The sequence below is a fragment of the Vicia villosa genome, linkage group LG2 (genome assembly GCF_029867415.1).
Source record: "Vicia villosa cultivar HV-30 ecotype Madison, WI linkage group LG2, Vvil1.0, whole genome shotgun sequence".
Taxonomy (NCBI): domain Eukaryota; kingdom Viridiplantae; phylum Streptophyta; class Magnoliopsida; order Fabales; family Fabaceae; genus Vicia; species Vicia villosa.
Window position 1 is genome coordinate 105,850,031 of NC_081181.1, and position 16,165 is coordinate 105,866,195.

Consider the following 16,165-nt stretch of genomic DNA (forward strand, 5'->3'; position numbering starts at 1 on the left):
ATCATTTTCCTTTTAAGAGTGTTCCCACCCCCCTAATGTTCAAGGAACCAATAATAATTTCAAACAATTTATATTCTCCCTCTCTCCTACCTTCCTACCCTTATCCATCTTCACTACTTTCTCAATTTTCTTAATAAAAATCCTTTTACATTCCTCATCCACTACACCTAAAGCTTCAACCGCACACCAAAGTTTACCCCTAACATCGCCATGTAAGAACTCCCACTATTTTGTATTATTCCTACAAATATTAGAATTTTCAATTTGATCCTCATAGGCCAACGCTACAGCACTAGTGCAATTGCCAATTGTGACTGCATAATCACAAATTGAATTACCCATTGAATTCGACGAGAAAGGGACAAAGGCTGTCTTTAAGCTAGCCAGCTAAAACGACACAGTATTAATGTGACTCTTCCTCTTAATTTTTCTCATATTCCGCAAAGCCCCTTTATTGAATAGTCCCCCAATCTCCCTCATCTTCTTGAATTTAATCTTCTTGTTTCAAGCATAATTAATCGATTTCGAAATAGCTTTATCCACCTCCAACTTCTTCCCATCTAGGGATGGAAACGGGGCGGGTCAGGGACGGTTATTACCTTCCCCAAACCCAAACTCGAATCCCCAAACAATCTCTGTTCCCCGTCCTAAACCCAATCGGGGATGAAGAATTAAAAACCAAACTTGACCCAAACAGGTTCAGGGTGGGTTCGGGTATCCCTGCCCCGCCACCATCCATTAGGTGAAATCAATTTTTTTTAATAGAAACTTATTTTTTTCAAAATTAAATTACTTTATAAATAATAAAATAAAACAATTTCAAAAAAATTCATACATTCATTTCAAATATTCTAAATAATAAATACAAATCAAAATATCAAAACTTTGACCACATATTTAATATTCTAAATTATCAAAAATATATAATAATATACACAATGAAATAAACGGGGCAGGTTCGGGGACGGGTTCGGGATGGGTACTAGTATCCTCATTATCCGCCCCGTCCCCATATTTTGTAATCGGGAAAAACCCAAACCCATTCAAAGCGAGTTTTCCCCGTCAACTTCGGGGAGGGTTCGGGGTACGGATTTTTTTCCATGCCTATTCCCGTCTACAGAAAAACATTGAGCTTCAGGAAAATTTGTTGACCGTTTATGTCTGCTCTAATTATAAGCATTCACAATTGCCCTGTCGTAATGACCTAACCCCAATATCAATTTTTGATCACCCTGAACTGCACACAGAATTGATTCTTTGACATCTTCTCCAAAACTTCCATCTTCATTACCCTTCCTCTAGGAACACCTAGAAACCGGAACAGAAAATTCATTATGTTCTAAGCATCCTGCAATACTATCTTCTGAATCCATCCCCCCTTCGCCGACCTACTCCCTAAATGATTCGTTCGACCAAGCGATATCCGACTCCACAAAATTGGAGGATATCGAATCATTAATTTGATTTGAATAAATACCTAAACTCCGACACTGATGATCACATTCTTCACATAGAGACAAGACAAAGTTCTTCCCGTCAATATACACCGTAGTCATCTGCTGAAGAATAAAGGATCTATGAACAAATAAAGAGATTCTAGCCCTATCATATATGATGCCAACGAAAGCATCTTCCTCCAGATTGATGACTTTGCCGCGAGAATCCGCCAACGCCGCAAAGAAATCCTTATGCCACTCGAAACACGACACACCACAAACTCTCATACTAATTAACCTCTCTTCATCTACATCTTCCTCTTTCCACCTCCTAACCTCCGAAAACCAAACCTTTCGCCTCGAATCCACATCACCTAACATAACCTCCAAAGCTCCCTCTTCCCCCTCCTCTAACAAACAGAAGTTTGGACCAAAAACGAGGCCTTAATCGAGTATAAACCTTATATCTCCAACATAGATTGGATCCTGTATGAAGAACCTGGAGTAGAAACCTCCCCCACCATAGCTTTTGAAAATCTCTTCTTATCTTCCTCCCTCGAAGAGAATCGTAAAAAGCTCGTCTTCTCAACACCTGCCTTTGATTGATTATTTGCCAACGTCTCTGAATAAGTTCTAAAACTCCTCATCGACTGAGTTCCGACACCAAATCGACCGCCATGACCTTGAAAATGAACCTGATGTTTGACCCCCTCTTTCTTACCCCTAAGCCTCTCAAATCTAGGCAGGTTCGCGTGGATTTTCTTCCCGTCTACGATCATATTATCCAACTTCACCGCTAGAAGCCCCGCATCCTCCACATCTTTGAATCTAGCAAAACTGAATTTCTTCCCAAATTTGTTCCTCCTAGGAGAAATCGAAACTTCCACAACCTCCCCAATACAACCAAACAACTCATGAAACTCCTTTGCCTTACATTTTTCTGGGATTTTTGAGAAGTATACCGAAACCACCACCTATCCTCCTTTAACCTCAGTTCTTCTACCAGGCAGAAAGGAATCCCAACTTGGGACCCAATTCCGAAAATTAGTACTCTTGACCTCCGTCCACCCGTCGGAGCGATGGAAGGAACCACCAGGCATGGCAGGTCGACGAACCCTAAACCCCAAATTCAAATGATTCCGCTTTCTCTCTCTCTCTCCTCCCTCTCTCAGACATTTTTTCATTTTTTTTATAGGTAAGTGGCAATAGTTTACCATAACATAATGTGTCTCTCATCAATTCCTCAATGCATTCATGTCTAATTTGACAGCCTCTCTCTCCTCCCTCTATCAGACAATTTTTCATTTTTTATAGGTAAGTGGCAATAGTTTACCATAACATAATGTGTCTCTCATCAATTCCTCAACGCATTCATGTCTAATTTGACGGCTAACTCTAATCCTTTTTCTGTTTTATCAGTTGAGATCGCATACACAAAATTTGAGCATGTCTTAACATTTACCTAAATTCAATTTATGTTTTGCACTTAAGTTCTGAACTTTAGGTTTCATGTAGGTTTAATGTAAACTTAATTCCCTACATTTGGTGAACTAAGTTTATGTATTGTCCATAGACTTTAAATTTCTAGAGATCTCAAAATTTTAAAGTAAAAAGAATTTCTATTCACTGGTATATGAAACATACAGACATCACAACTAGCCAGGAGCTTTTGCAGTCACCATGCAAAGACTCATCAATACTAACATCTAATTCAGATGATACAATAGAGTTTGATACAAATCCATGAAAATCACAAATATAATTTCATACACTAAGATGCATCAATATCTAAGTTCCAAGGGACAATAAGTTAAAACACTTGTGTTATTTTTTGACATTTTCAAGATAGATTGCTTACAGAGGGCATTATTCCAATCCATAGCAGAGGCGGTTAGTATTATTATTTAATAGTGACTTGCAGGTCATGGACAATATAATACTCATCAATCAAATTTATAATTAGAAAACAGTAGAACCGCTGTATAAAAAACTGCATGCAAGTATTGCTTATTTTTTATTTGATGCAAAATTTATCACTAAAAAACTAATACTCCAGCTGAATCAAAGTTAAAGGAACTTTATCAAAGACAATGTCTGAAGTTGTTTCACTATATAGAACACTACCAACTACTGAAGAAATCTAATCCAGCACAACTAGTTTCTGATACTCCGGGCCAGCGATGGCAGCTTCCATGGCTTCTAAAGGGCTTATATCACCCTCATTATCCAAGAACAATGTCAGCAGATTCTTAGAAAATCCACTCACCAGCGCCACTCCTTTCTGAGTGGATGGCACCGGGGTCGCTTTCGAGTTTCTCAGATTCCAAAAAACTATCTGAGGCACGGCAGAACCATACCCTTTCTCTTTATACTTCCTAGTGATTGCTTGGTAATCAGTCTCCCAAGAGTTTTCAGATGCTTGATCAATGTCAGAATTTTCAGACTCCATGTCATAGTTTTTAGATGCTTCATCAAACTCCATGTCACTGAATACAAATATCCTCTTAATCATCTGTTCCTCCTTGAGTTTCCCATTTACAGCCACATCCAATATGCGATCAAACACCTTCTGGAAATCAGTGTTCATCCCCCAATCCATGTTCCTCACAAATTCTGTTTTGGACTTGAGACTATCCCCCTCAATCAAATGAAGCTGAGGATCGGCACTGAAAGTAATAACCTTCCCTTTCCAAGGTTCCTCACTCAATTCAGAAACCAACAATCCTAACGCAACAGACACCTCCATAGGGATCCCACTCATGCTCCCAGACACATCACACACAGCAATACAATTAGTCATCTTTCCTTTCTTCAGCAAATCATCAACTATTCTCTTCCATTGCAGCTCAGCCACTTCCCCACCATCTCCATCACCCAAAGACCCTATAATCTCATGGGGAAGCAAAGCACCGGCTGCAATAGTAGTCTTCCCGTCTTTCACATCTTCCAAGTACTTCTCAAACCTCTCCTTATCATGCTTCAAAAACTTCTCCTTATAAAACTTCATGGCCACAGAAGCAACCCTATTGTAAGGAAGCAAATTCCATTGTTTAGCCCCAATAAACACCTCAGGCAACTCCAAGACCTTCCTCAAGGGCACCAACACATCCTTCCTCAAGCGATCACGAACCCTATAAGCATAATGAGCCTCCTCCACACCCTCATACTCCTCCCTAGGGAAGATCCTCTTTGCAATGCTCTCACACAAAAGCGTTGACCTATCAAAGGAAGAGTCAACGGAAGGACACCATTTAGCAGCAAGACTGATTTTTGTGGACGACCCAGATTTCAAAAACTCGAGATCTTTCTTCAAGCAATCCGCAAAATGATCAGATATAGCATCGTGAAGCGATCGGAAATCAGGGTCACGATTGTAACGTTCAACCAGCTTCTTAGCCAATGCAATCCTCTTCTCCTCCTTCAAAGCATGGGCGGTTTCTTTCTCAGCCTTAGCTCTGGCCGCCATCTCTTCAGTGATCACAGAGTCTTTTGCGGTACCTTTCCAGCCTTCGTTGTCGTCATTGTCTTTGCTTTGCTTCTTCTTTGTTTTTCTTTCACCAAAAGGAGCTGATGTAGATGAGCGCTTGTTTTTGGATCCACGTTTCCTCTGAGTCCACTCTTCTTTCCGAATTTTACGAATCTGCGAACCTTCTAGAAGACGGTAAAGGATCTCAGGGAGATCTTTGAAGTAACCAAAGTCAGCGAGGGAAGGAACATTGGAAGCTAGGGTTTTGGGGTGATGTTGGTGAAGCCAGAGAGCGGCGGCGTAGAAGCCTTCGCGATCGGACTTTCCGGTACCACGAACACCACGGAGGTTACATACGAGTTTGAGGGTGGTGAGTGGGTTTTGTGACCAAGCAAGCTGGAGTCTCTGAACGAGTGTTTCAGGGGGAGTGTTGGGGACAACATGGAAGAAAAAGTCGAGACATGGGTTACCTGTTGAGAGAAATGTTGGTGACATGTTCTCGGTTAACCCCATCGGTGGCTGCTGGTTAGTTGCTAGAGAATTGAGGTCAGCTACCATCTGATCAATGAGACCGTCGTTGAAGGTTATGGGAGTAGTGGGGACGGTGGTTTCAGCGGTGGTGGGGTTAGGGTTTGATTTGAGAGTGTAAATCTCAGGTGGGCCAACGAGAGTTGCGGTGGCCATAGTGAAATGAAAAAGAGGAAATTTGGGATCGAAAGGGAAGTGTTGTGTTGAAAGGTTTAAAGGAAGGGGATGCGATATTCGAAGCTGATTTGGGTGCAATTTATAAACCCAGCTGTATGAGATACATGCAAATCTTAGCCATTAAGTAAAATATTATTCTCTGTTTGGCTTTACTGCCTAAACTAGGATTTTTTTTAATATTACTCTTTTTCCAATTTTTCTCTCTAAAGGCTACTTTCAAAAAGAAAATCTCTAAATCCATTAATAAATAAATAAAACTCAAATAATTTATTTAATTAAAAAAATTAAAAATGGAAAGAAATAAATGTAAATTGAAAATAAAGTGATTTTTTAATTATTTGATAGGAATAAAAATAAATTAAAAGCATGGTAATTAAAATTGAACTGGACCGGTCGGTTCAATCGGTTGGACGGGGAACCAGACTCCCAACCGGTCTGTTTGAACCTGAAAATTGGCATGCATAAGAATTGGGATTTAAACTGAAAAATCGGTTAAAAACTGAAAAACCGACTGTTTAGGTGATTTTTAGAGTCGAGCTAGATTTTACTTTTGATTTATTAAAATATGATAAAAAAATTAATTTGAATCAAAATAATGCATGATTTAATTTTTTTTCTTTCCTTCTCCCATCACTCTAGTACACATTATTGTTAGAGTTGTCAAATAGGTCAGGTCGGCCCAGTTTACTTCGATCCAGGGGGCAAAACATATAAAGGGGTTGAAGTGGATCAGCCCGATTACTTCATGGGCTGTCAAGATTGAGCCCGACAAAGTTACTAATAGGTACTGTGGCCCAGTGGGCCAGCCTGATGGGTCAGTCAATCCTTTATTTTAATAGTATAGTTTTAAATTTATAAAAACTGATGTAATGGATAAAAGCTATATAACATAGTAGAGAGTAATGATAAATTTAATTAAGTGATATTAAAATATTCATCTAATCAACATACGAATCTCACGGAGATATCTATGTGAAAGTATAGAGAAATTGAATATTATCTCTTATACTTCTCAAAATTTCTCTTTATCTCACAACTATTTCTTTAACCATATCATCTTGAAACATATCTTCCTCCTCTTTAACTTTTCTTTTTCAATGGAAATACTCTTATACAATTATACCTTAGTTCAACATTTTTCTCCAAAATTAACTAAAATGATTTTAAAATTTTACTTTTAATGGGCCAACCCGAAGCCCGCTTGGCCGCCCTGTCCCAGCCCATGAAAAACATATGCGCGGTGGACTGGCCCACAAAGATAGAGTTGTTTTTTTAAAGGTTTTTTGCGGCCCGACCCACGATAAAATATAGGGCTCGTGGGCCGAGCTCATTTTGACAGCTCTAATTATTGTAGAAAAATCAAAATAAAAACTATTTTAAATTCTTGTTATTCTCTATTCATTTGGTGAATGAAAGTATATTTTGTATAATAATATAAGCTCTGATTGGCAAGATAAGATTTTGAGCTTATAGTTTATAGCTTATAAACTCATATAACAATTTAGACTTGTTTGATTGCGGTATTTTCATCACAAGCTTATAGTTTATTTTTAGACGCTTTCAAATAACGTTTTAGCTTTAGCTTATAGCTTATTATTATTTCTTCCTTTTTTATCTTTATTTTAAAATTCACTTTTATCATTTATAATTTATTTTAATTTAAAATAAAATAATTATGTATTAAATATCTTTTGTCATTTTATACTTATAAGTTAGATGAACCGCTAGTTTTACTAAACACTTCAATTGACTTATCAGCTATCAGTCTCAACTATCAGTTATAAGATATAAGCTATCAGTCATCAAACATCAGTCATGAGCTATAAATTAGCAGCTAGCTTATCAATCAACCCCTATTTTTACTAAATAAACCAAAAATAGATAAATACAATAAAATAAAATTCAACGTATAGAAAATGATCAGGAAATCCCATGAATAAATAATTGATAAACTTATTATATTATTTATTATTATTATTATTATTATTATTATTATTATTATTATTATTATTATTATTATTATTATATTAAAATGAAAGTTTTGAGCATACTTATCTAACCTATTAAAAATTTAAAAGGCTATAAAAAATCTAAAAAAAACTTTTAAATATTAATTAGATAGAAATTACCAATAAAATTTTTTCTATTTAAAAAATATAATTATTTTTGTGTTATTATTATTCTTGGGAACATATCAAGTGAGAGCATTTTATAATGAGAGATGAAAGAAATAAATATCAACTATTAGATTCATCAAGAGAGAGAATATTAATACATTAATGAGACTATTAATTTCTCTTTCTTGATGAATCCAATAGTTGATATTTGTTTCTCTCATCTCTCATTATAAAATGCTCTCACTTGATATGCTCCCTATTATATATAACTGGTTAAATCCAGGTTTAACCCCGGTCAAACTTAAATCCCTATATCCGTAGGTACATCGATTCAATGTTGGTCCAATTTTGACTACCTTGATTAAAAGTGAAAATAAAAATAATTGAATAAATTATATATATATATATATATATATATATATATATATATATATATATATATATATATATATATATATATATATATATATATATATATATATATATATATATATATATATATTATTTTATAAAATTGATATGTTAGAATAGAAATATATACGAATATATTTGTATTTAAAAAGTATTATAATATTTAAAATAAATTGTTATTACTGTACTTATGATAAAATCTCCTATTCAAAATGGTTATCATTTTAATAAATTAAAATTTGTTTTAAAATTATTGTCATAAAAATTATTTATTATTTTTTAATTATACTTTATAATTATTATTGTGCACTACTTTTATTCAATTTAATAAAAATATAATATTTTAAATAATATTATTATATTTCTTAAATCGAATAAGAAAATCTTAAATGATGTTGATTTTAAAATTGAGGTAGTATAATTTAATTTTTAATCAGAACATGTCCCTTAAAAACTGAAGAACATGTAAAAAAAGCACAATAATAACTTCGGTAAAATAAGTGACAATATAGTGCGAACAGCTTTGCTATTTTTACACTAATTTACTAACACCGTATATGACACCAACTCAGAGCCGGCCCAATCTAAACTGAGGCTCTAGGCGAATTTTAATATTAAATTTTATTTATTAGATTTTAAAATTTTATTTCTTTAAACATCAACTTAATTGATAGTTGTGTAAAGGATATTCAATTACGACTAGACAATTTTGAATTGACTATATCTCATCTATTCAATTTTAACCATGAGATTCAAGTAGTTAGACAATTAGACTAAAAAAAGAATATTTATTAATTTTTTAGTTTAAAAATAGTGCATTGTCGGTGTAAAATAATTTTACACATACAACCAATAAAAACTCTTATATTTATCATGTCATTTCAGTATTTTAAGAAATTTATTGTAATGCATGTTTCCCATTAATTGACCGTGTAAAACTATTTTACACTTCAGTTCATTTCCTTTTTTCTCTTAATTTTTTCTAATTGATTTTACTTAATATTACTTTTAAATTGACAATAAAACCAATTTGTTCAATCTTGACCAAGACAATATTGATCTTAAATAAATTAATTTTAATATAAGTTATTATTATTAATGTGGGTTTAGCATAAAATGGTAAAACAATAAAGCTTAAATATTTTTACAACCAAAAGTATATATTAGTATATACTAAAATATGTTAGGCTGAATCAATCTTTTTTATATGCAATGCTTTAACTATTATTCTGGCTACCTTTATTCTTTCCAATACTTTTGTTAATTCTCTCTCTAAATTGAAAATCATACAGCCAAAGCTGCACTACCTGACAAGCATAGGAAAATTTTCTATAATAACCAATAAAAAAATCACTACAATACTGTGTATATTACTCCAAGTGCTAATAGAAAAAAATTGGAGGCCCAAGGCGGTTGCCTAGTTGGCCTACCCCTTGGGCCGGGCCTGCACCAACTTTATACTACAAGGTAAATATAACATGACACAGATTTTAAGGTAAATAAATCATTTAAAAAACCACAAATGGTATAGGAAAGGGTATAATATACGGTGTAGTGTTATAAATTGGATTTTTTTTTACTTATATGCCACCTTTTTGAAACAAAAATACCACAATGCTACAAGTTAACAAAAAATTTCCAATGTGCCACCTTTTTTGCTTTGGTTCGGCCAAGGGTTGGCCGAAAAAGTGTTTTTTTTTCTCTAGTTTGGGTTCGGCCAGGGGTTGGCCGACCCTTAACTAGAACCTTTTTTTTGTTTTTTTTTTTTTATGTTTTTGAATTATTAATTAATTTTTTAATATTAATAATTGTTTTTCTAATCTATTAAATGATTAAAATATATTATTAAATAATAAATAAATAGAATAATATTTTTTTAAATAAATTAATTAATAAGATATTTTATTAAATTATTTTAATAATAAATAATACGGTAGGTGCATCTATTGGTCAATCCGTTGAAACGAATATACGAGTAAGACATAAGTTGGACGAGCGAATGAAGAAGATGCATGAATGTGTATGTTCGGCCAATAGATGGCCGAGCACATATATTTTATATATTTTTTTTGACAAGGAATTACGTAAATAACTCGTCAACATGGGTAATAATCTAATTTTATGCATAGTACATGTGTCAATTACTCTTTGTCATGTTTTTGACATGTTTTGGCCGAACATACACATTCATGAATCTTCTTCATTCGCTCGTCCAACTTATGTCTTATTCGTATATTTGTTTCAACGGATCGGTCAATAGATACACCTACTGTATTATTTAATTATTAAAATAATTTAATAAAATATCTTATTAATTATTTTATTTAAAAAATATTTTTCATTTATTTTTTTTATTAAATTTATTTAATAATTAAATAATATATTTTAGTCAGTTAATAGAATAAAAAAATAATTATTAATATTAAAAAATCAATTAAATCAATTAATAATTCAAAAAAAAAAAACAAAAAAAGTCTTAGTTAAGGGTCGGCCAACCCCTGGCCGAACCCAAACTAGAGAAAAAAAAGCACTTTATCGGCCAACCTTTAGTCGAACCAAAACAAAAAAGATGGCACATTGGGAAATTTTTTTCAACTTGTGGCATTGTGGTATTTTTGTTTCAAAAATGTGACATATATATAAAAAATCTATAAATTGGGTGTAAACATAACTTTTCTCTAGTCTGAATGGAAAAATAATTTTATCAGGATTCAACTACCAAAAAAGCAAAGACAGAAAAGTAATATCAAATGCAATGGTTGTTTTGTCTTTTGTCGAAAAATAGGTCTTCACTCTATTGTATACTTTTTCTCAATTTGGGTGGAAAGCTTTTTATTTGTGGGTCTCATGAAAATGAAAACATTGCTTTCTTTTTTTCTTTTTGTCAACTTTTGTTTTCAGTAAACTTTTGTTTTCTTTGGAAACAAACAATTGAAATGATGTTCATTCTCTTCATATTTTTGTAATTATTATACTAATTTAAAAATATGTTTAATAATTAATATATACAAGAAAAATATTTTTTAATATTAATTAATAATATTTTTTATTATTTTTCCATGCCCCTGAAAAAATAACTATTTTATTATTTTTGTTAAATTTAAATTTTATTTTACATGATATATAAAATGAGAAAAAATAATGGGATGAAATGTAGATAGTGTCATATAATAGTTAATAAAAAAAGAAGTTAAGTATTAAAAATAAAAACCGAAAAGGAAAAAAATACTACAACAAACTTATATTTTCCTTATATAGGTATAGAATCCTATAATATTATTATTATTATTATCATTTATTATTATTATTATTATTATTATTATTATTATTATTATTATTGTTGTTGTTGTTGTTGTTGTTATTGTTGTTGTTGTTGGCCGACCATATTCATCGTTGACCGGCCACTTTGTAATAATTTGTTCCGGGTCAAAGTCTTTTGACCGATTACACAATTATGTTTCTAGAATCTTCTCCTTACCGTATGACTATCTTGCCTTGATGCATGAAATTTACACCTCATGCATCTCTAACGGTCTTCCACATTTCACACCTGCAAAATAGTGATATTGTTATTTCTCTCCCTGCATAAAGGTAATGGCGTTGAATAGGGTAATAGTTGCAAACACAACTTAAATACTCTTTACTCTTTCATATACTGAATTAAGCGTCAGAGTGCTAACCTGGCATGTACCCTCCCCCTCTGTCGCATCAGAAGCTCTATTCCGTCGCAACTTCCGCCTCTCTCTTTATTCCTGGTTCCAGAACGGAGCAGTGACACCGTCTGTGGGAATCGACTTTTGATTCTTGTGTTTTCTATGACTCTCTATCTATGCATTCAGTTTTTCTTTGTGAAATTATCTTCAACCTCTGAATAGAGATCTAGCGAATCGGGCACAAAATTGAGTTATGTTTGATCAATTCGAACTCTACTTCGATTACAACTCACTGATTCTTCAGATCTTCGGATCTTCGTATTAAATTTAATTTCATTCATTCAAGACCTTATCAGATCTTCGTATCTTCGTCACAAATTTAATTTTGTGATAGTGGTTATAAAGTAATGTTTAATAAAAACATTTGTACAGTCAATGATGATTCTGATAAGTCTATTGTGTTCAAAGGTAAGAGGAAAGACAATGCATATAAAATTAATTTTTCTGAATTGGCTGATCATAATGTACTTTGCCTTCTATCACTGAGTGATGAAAAATAGCTCTGACACATAAGGTTATGTCATGCTAAATGGATATTAAGCTCTAAGCTTAGCAACTTAAAACTTGTTAACGACTTGTCAGACATTAATTATCACTTGAATGCTATTTCACTACTACAAATAACACATCTAACATCAGACTCAAAATACGTTGTACCTCAGCATTAGAAGTGAGGTAAACAAGGTCGTCATAAAAAGTAAAGACTATTCACCTTGATGTTTAAAACACTGAGGTCTAATTTTATTAGCGAATGAGTTCGAACCCTATCTTTTGCACTTTTATTATTTAAAAAATCTAGCACTTTTTATCTCGGGCTTATTAAGAAAATCGAGGAGTTATTAGTTTTTTATAATAAAAGTCGTTACATTGTTTACACATAACATTAATAAAATAATTTACTTACAAACTACAGTGTTTATTTAGAATATTACATTTTTTACACAAAAAAAAATTTAATTGTCCATGAAGATCATATGTTGGACCTTCAATCCCTTGATATCATCCAAACCAAAAAAAAAAAGGTATTCTCTATGGGTTTTGTCTGCATTTGTTTCTGATATGAAGAAAAAAGGGTTAGATAAATAAAAAAATTCTGCTCAAATAAATACTTAAGAACGCAAACCTTAAACCCAAATAATCTTCTACTCTTGCAATCCATTGTAGAGAACTATTCATAGCAAATACTCTTGCAAACCTTAAACTCTTCATCATTTGGATCTTCAAATCCTTGATAATTCTGGGGAACAAAAAAGAGTTAGATAAATAGATGATTTTCTCTTATAGACTATTGTAAATTTTAAAGTGGAGGATAATTTCAAGCGCTTTATGATGTTTTAGAATGTTTTTACAATGAAAGTTATTTATGTTTCACGCGGATCAATAATGGTAATGTCTTGAGCGTTGATAGTCATGAAATGGACGACAAAAATTTGATTAAGGACGGGTTATAACATTTATTTACAAATAAAAAATACACTACTACAACACATGGAAAAAATGGATTAGTCATAGTTGATGACTACATCACATGGACTTTGGTTAAATTCCTTACACTACTACAGAAAACACAAACAATGACGGTTGCAAAATACATATAATGACGGTAGCATGTCCTTTATTACGTAGCATGTGATTGTATGTATGTTGGTTTCCACAACGAGCGTGTCGCCATTGTTATATATTAGATAGCATGCTACTTATAACTACGGTTTAAGGAAACAACCGTTGCGTTATGATAGAAAGGTCCTAGGTTCGACTCCTACAACAATACCAGAAACAGCAATACATTCATTTCTTAATTAAATGCGTGAAATCTTTTGGCTTTTAGACTTTCAAAGTTCAAAGAAGAGGAAGAATCATAAGTATCAATATAAAATTAAAATTCATCTTTGAACCAAAACATCAAAAGAACTTCACCCAAAGGAATCATAGAAGAGGAAGAATCAAAAGGAGTACTTCTGCTGAAACTTCTAACAATGCCGAGAGAACAGAAGCTGTTGTGGGTGTAAAGGCCATAGTTAGTGTATAAAACCCTCCTCAGAAATCAAGAAGAGATCCAAGTCGTTGAAAGTTGTTGTGGTTGTACCGAACCTATGAGACCCATGAAAGCTCTCAGGAAGAGGAGATTAAAAAGAAGAAGGGTGAAAAGACGAGTTATCATCGATTCTGGTGATGATGATGATGATGATGATGAATAAGAAGATTATACTTGGTCAAACTTTCTCTCATATCTAGAGCATTTAGATATGATTAATAAAAAATGACTGACCTTTTTGTAATTTTTCAGCTTAAGGTTTATTTAAAGAAATTCTTATTTAAGGAATTCTATAAGTGTTTCTTATCTTCCAGCTTAAGGTTACAACTAATATAGCATCTTATTTTGAAGTACACACTAATCTAGGGCTTTCATCTTATGGTTTCAAGGAATCCAAGAACTCCTTTCTCATACACAATAATCTACCAGCTTTCATCTTATGGTTATATACTACAAAATCTGAATAAAACTAAAACACATTTGGAACAAAACAAAAATAAAGGAAAAGTGAATGTCAAAAAATCTAAAACATGAACAATACACATGCATAAGAACATAAACAGATGCGGTAACCCTAAACATTCATAAGCGTTAGAGAGAGAGAATAGTGACGTACCATAAATGATATTCGAAGAGGGTGGTGAATATTTCGTTTCCAAAAATAATATTCAAATAGGATGGTGAAGATTTCGCTTCCATAAATGATATTCGAAGAGGATGGTGAAGATTTTGCTATCGATGTCGTCTCGTTCGATAGGGCATCCTTGTGTGTTATAAACAAAATAAAGTACCTACTATATTTTAATTTTGTGGGGAAAAATTTCACAAAAGTTATGAGCTTCAACTGTAGTGATATATGAAACTTATAACCAAAATTGAATAAAACAACTGTAGTTGTTATACCTTCAATTTTTAAATAAAAAAAATGTTAAGGGACGCATGCTTATTTTTACTGTAAAAATGGAAGAAAAAAAGTTGATGTCGGGATTCGAAGCTTTTCACCCAACTTATATGACAATGGTTCTTTTAGGACCCGTGATAAAAAGTTTCTTAATAAAAAACATGCGTGTAGAAAATGTGATATGACTACAGTGGATATATGGTCGTGGTAATATATGAAATTTGGGTATTCAAATCTTAGATGTACTAAGGGATGTCGAGACATTGATCTTTGAACAACATACAATGGCAAGGTAAACATGATTTAAAACAATGTTGAAAAGTAACTGAACATACAAAATTGTTAACCCAGTTCGGTGTACACAACACCTACTCTGGGGGCTACCAAGACAGGAAGGAAATCAACTATTAGTATTATCAATTTGAAGATAAATAACCTTTGGTTTATAACTTCTCACTTAATTCTTATCCAATGCAACTTCTACCTATAAACCTCCTAGATATGAGAAACTCCTCTCACTTTCAATCACCAAAGTGATGTGTTACAACATCAATCCCAGATACTGATATTGACAACCATTTACATCAATCTTCAATTACATCTTCAATTACAAGCAATACTAGATTAAGAACCCCTTAATCAAGAATACTTGATCTTGCTTAAAAGCTTTGATCAAGAACGATAGATTGAGACATAAGCAATACACACTTCGATAAATGTATCAACGATACCTAAGTGACACACAAACATTTAATACTTAACAACTTATAAATGAATGACATAACTTAGAACACCATGAAAATAGTCCTATTCTTCTATCAAGAATGGTATTAGAGAGGCTCACACTTAACACACAGGCCTTAACCTATTACAATGTAAGTTTTATGCTTCAAATATGTTTGTTGCCTTCTATTTAAAGCACACATCTGGTTTGGATTCGGGTTTCAAACCGCAACAAAAAGACTGCTAAATATCTGCGAGATCTTCTCCATAAAAATAGGTTTTCAATCATTAGTTTCCTAAATAATCTCCTTTTTTAGAAACTATGAATACATCTTGAAAAATGGATAAAGTCTCTTATCCTTAAATTAAGCGTCATATTGGATTGCATAATATTCTCCAAATATTATGCATTTGTAACAACTTAAACAGATTCCAAAAGCCCAGTGTAATACGGTGGGAGAACTGACTTTTTAAAAATGTTGCGGATAGCAAGAGTCGCCACCGACTTTTATTTTATCCAATTTATAAAGAGTAAAAGAACAGAAAAAGACCTCTTAAAAAGAATTTGAGTTCGGGGGGTAGGTTATACAAAGGGAAGGTGTAAGCACCCTTTGTATCCATGGTTATCCATTGGCTCTTAATTGTTTAGCTCACTTTT

The 16,165-nt window shown here is 32.8% G+C and overlaps 1 protein-coding gene across 1 annotated transcript; it reads right to left on the bottom strand.

Moving 5' to 3' along the window:
* Positions 1 to 3,451: 3,451 nt before the first annotated feature.
* Positions 3,452 to 5,687, bottom strand: LOC131646564 (uncharacterized). Its single transcript, XM_058916572.1, has one exon. The coding sequence runs from the start codon at positions 5,584 to 5,586 to the stop codon at positions 3,577 to 3,579; it is 2,010 nt and encodes a 669-aa protein (XP_058772555.1). The 5' UTR covers positions 5,587 to 5,687; the 3' UTR covers positions 3,452 to 3,576.
* Positions 5,688 to 16,165: the final 10,478 nt, after the last annotated feature.

Coding starts and splice junctions, on each gene's coding strand:
- LOC131646564 (XM_058916572.1), bottom strand. CDS start 5,586: ATGGCCACCGCAACTCTCGTTGGCCCACCTGAGATTTACACTCTCAAA.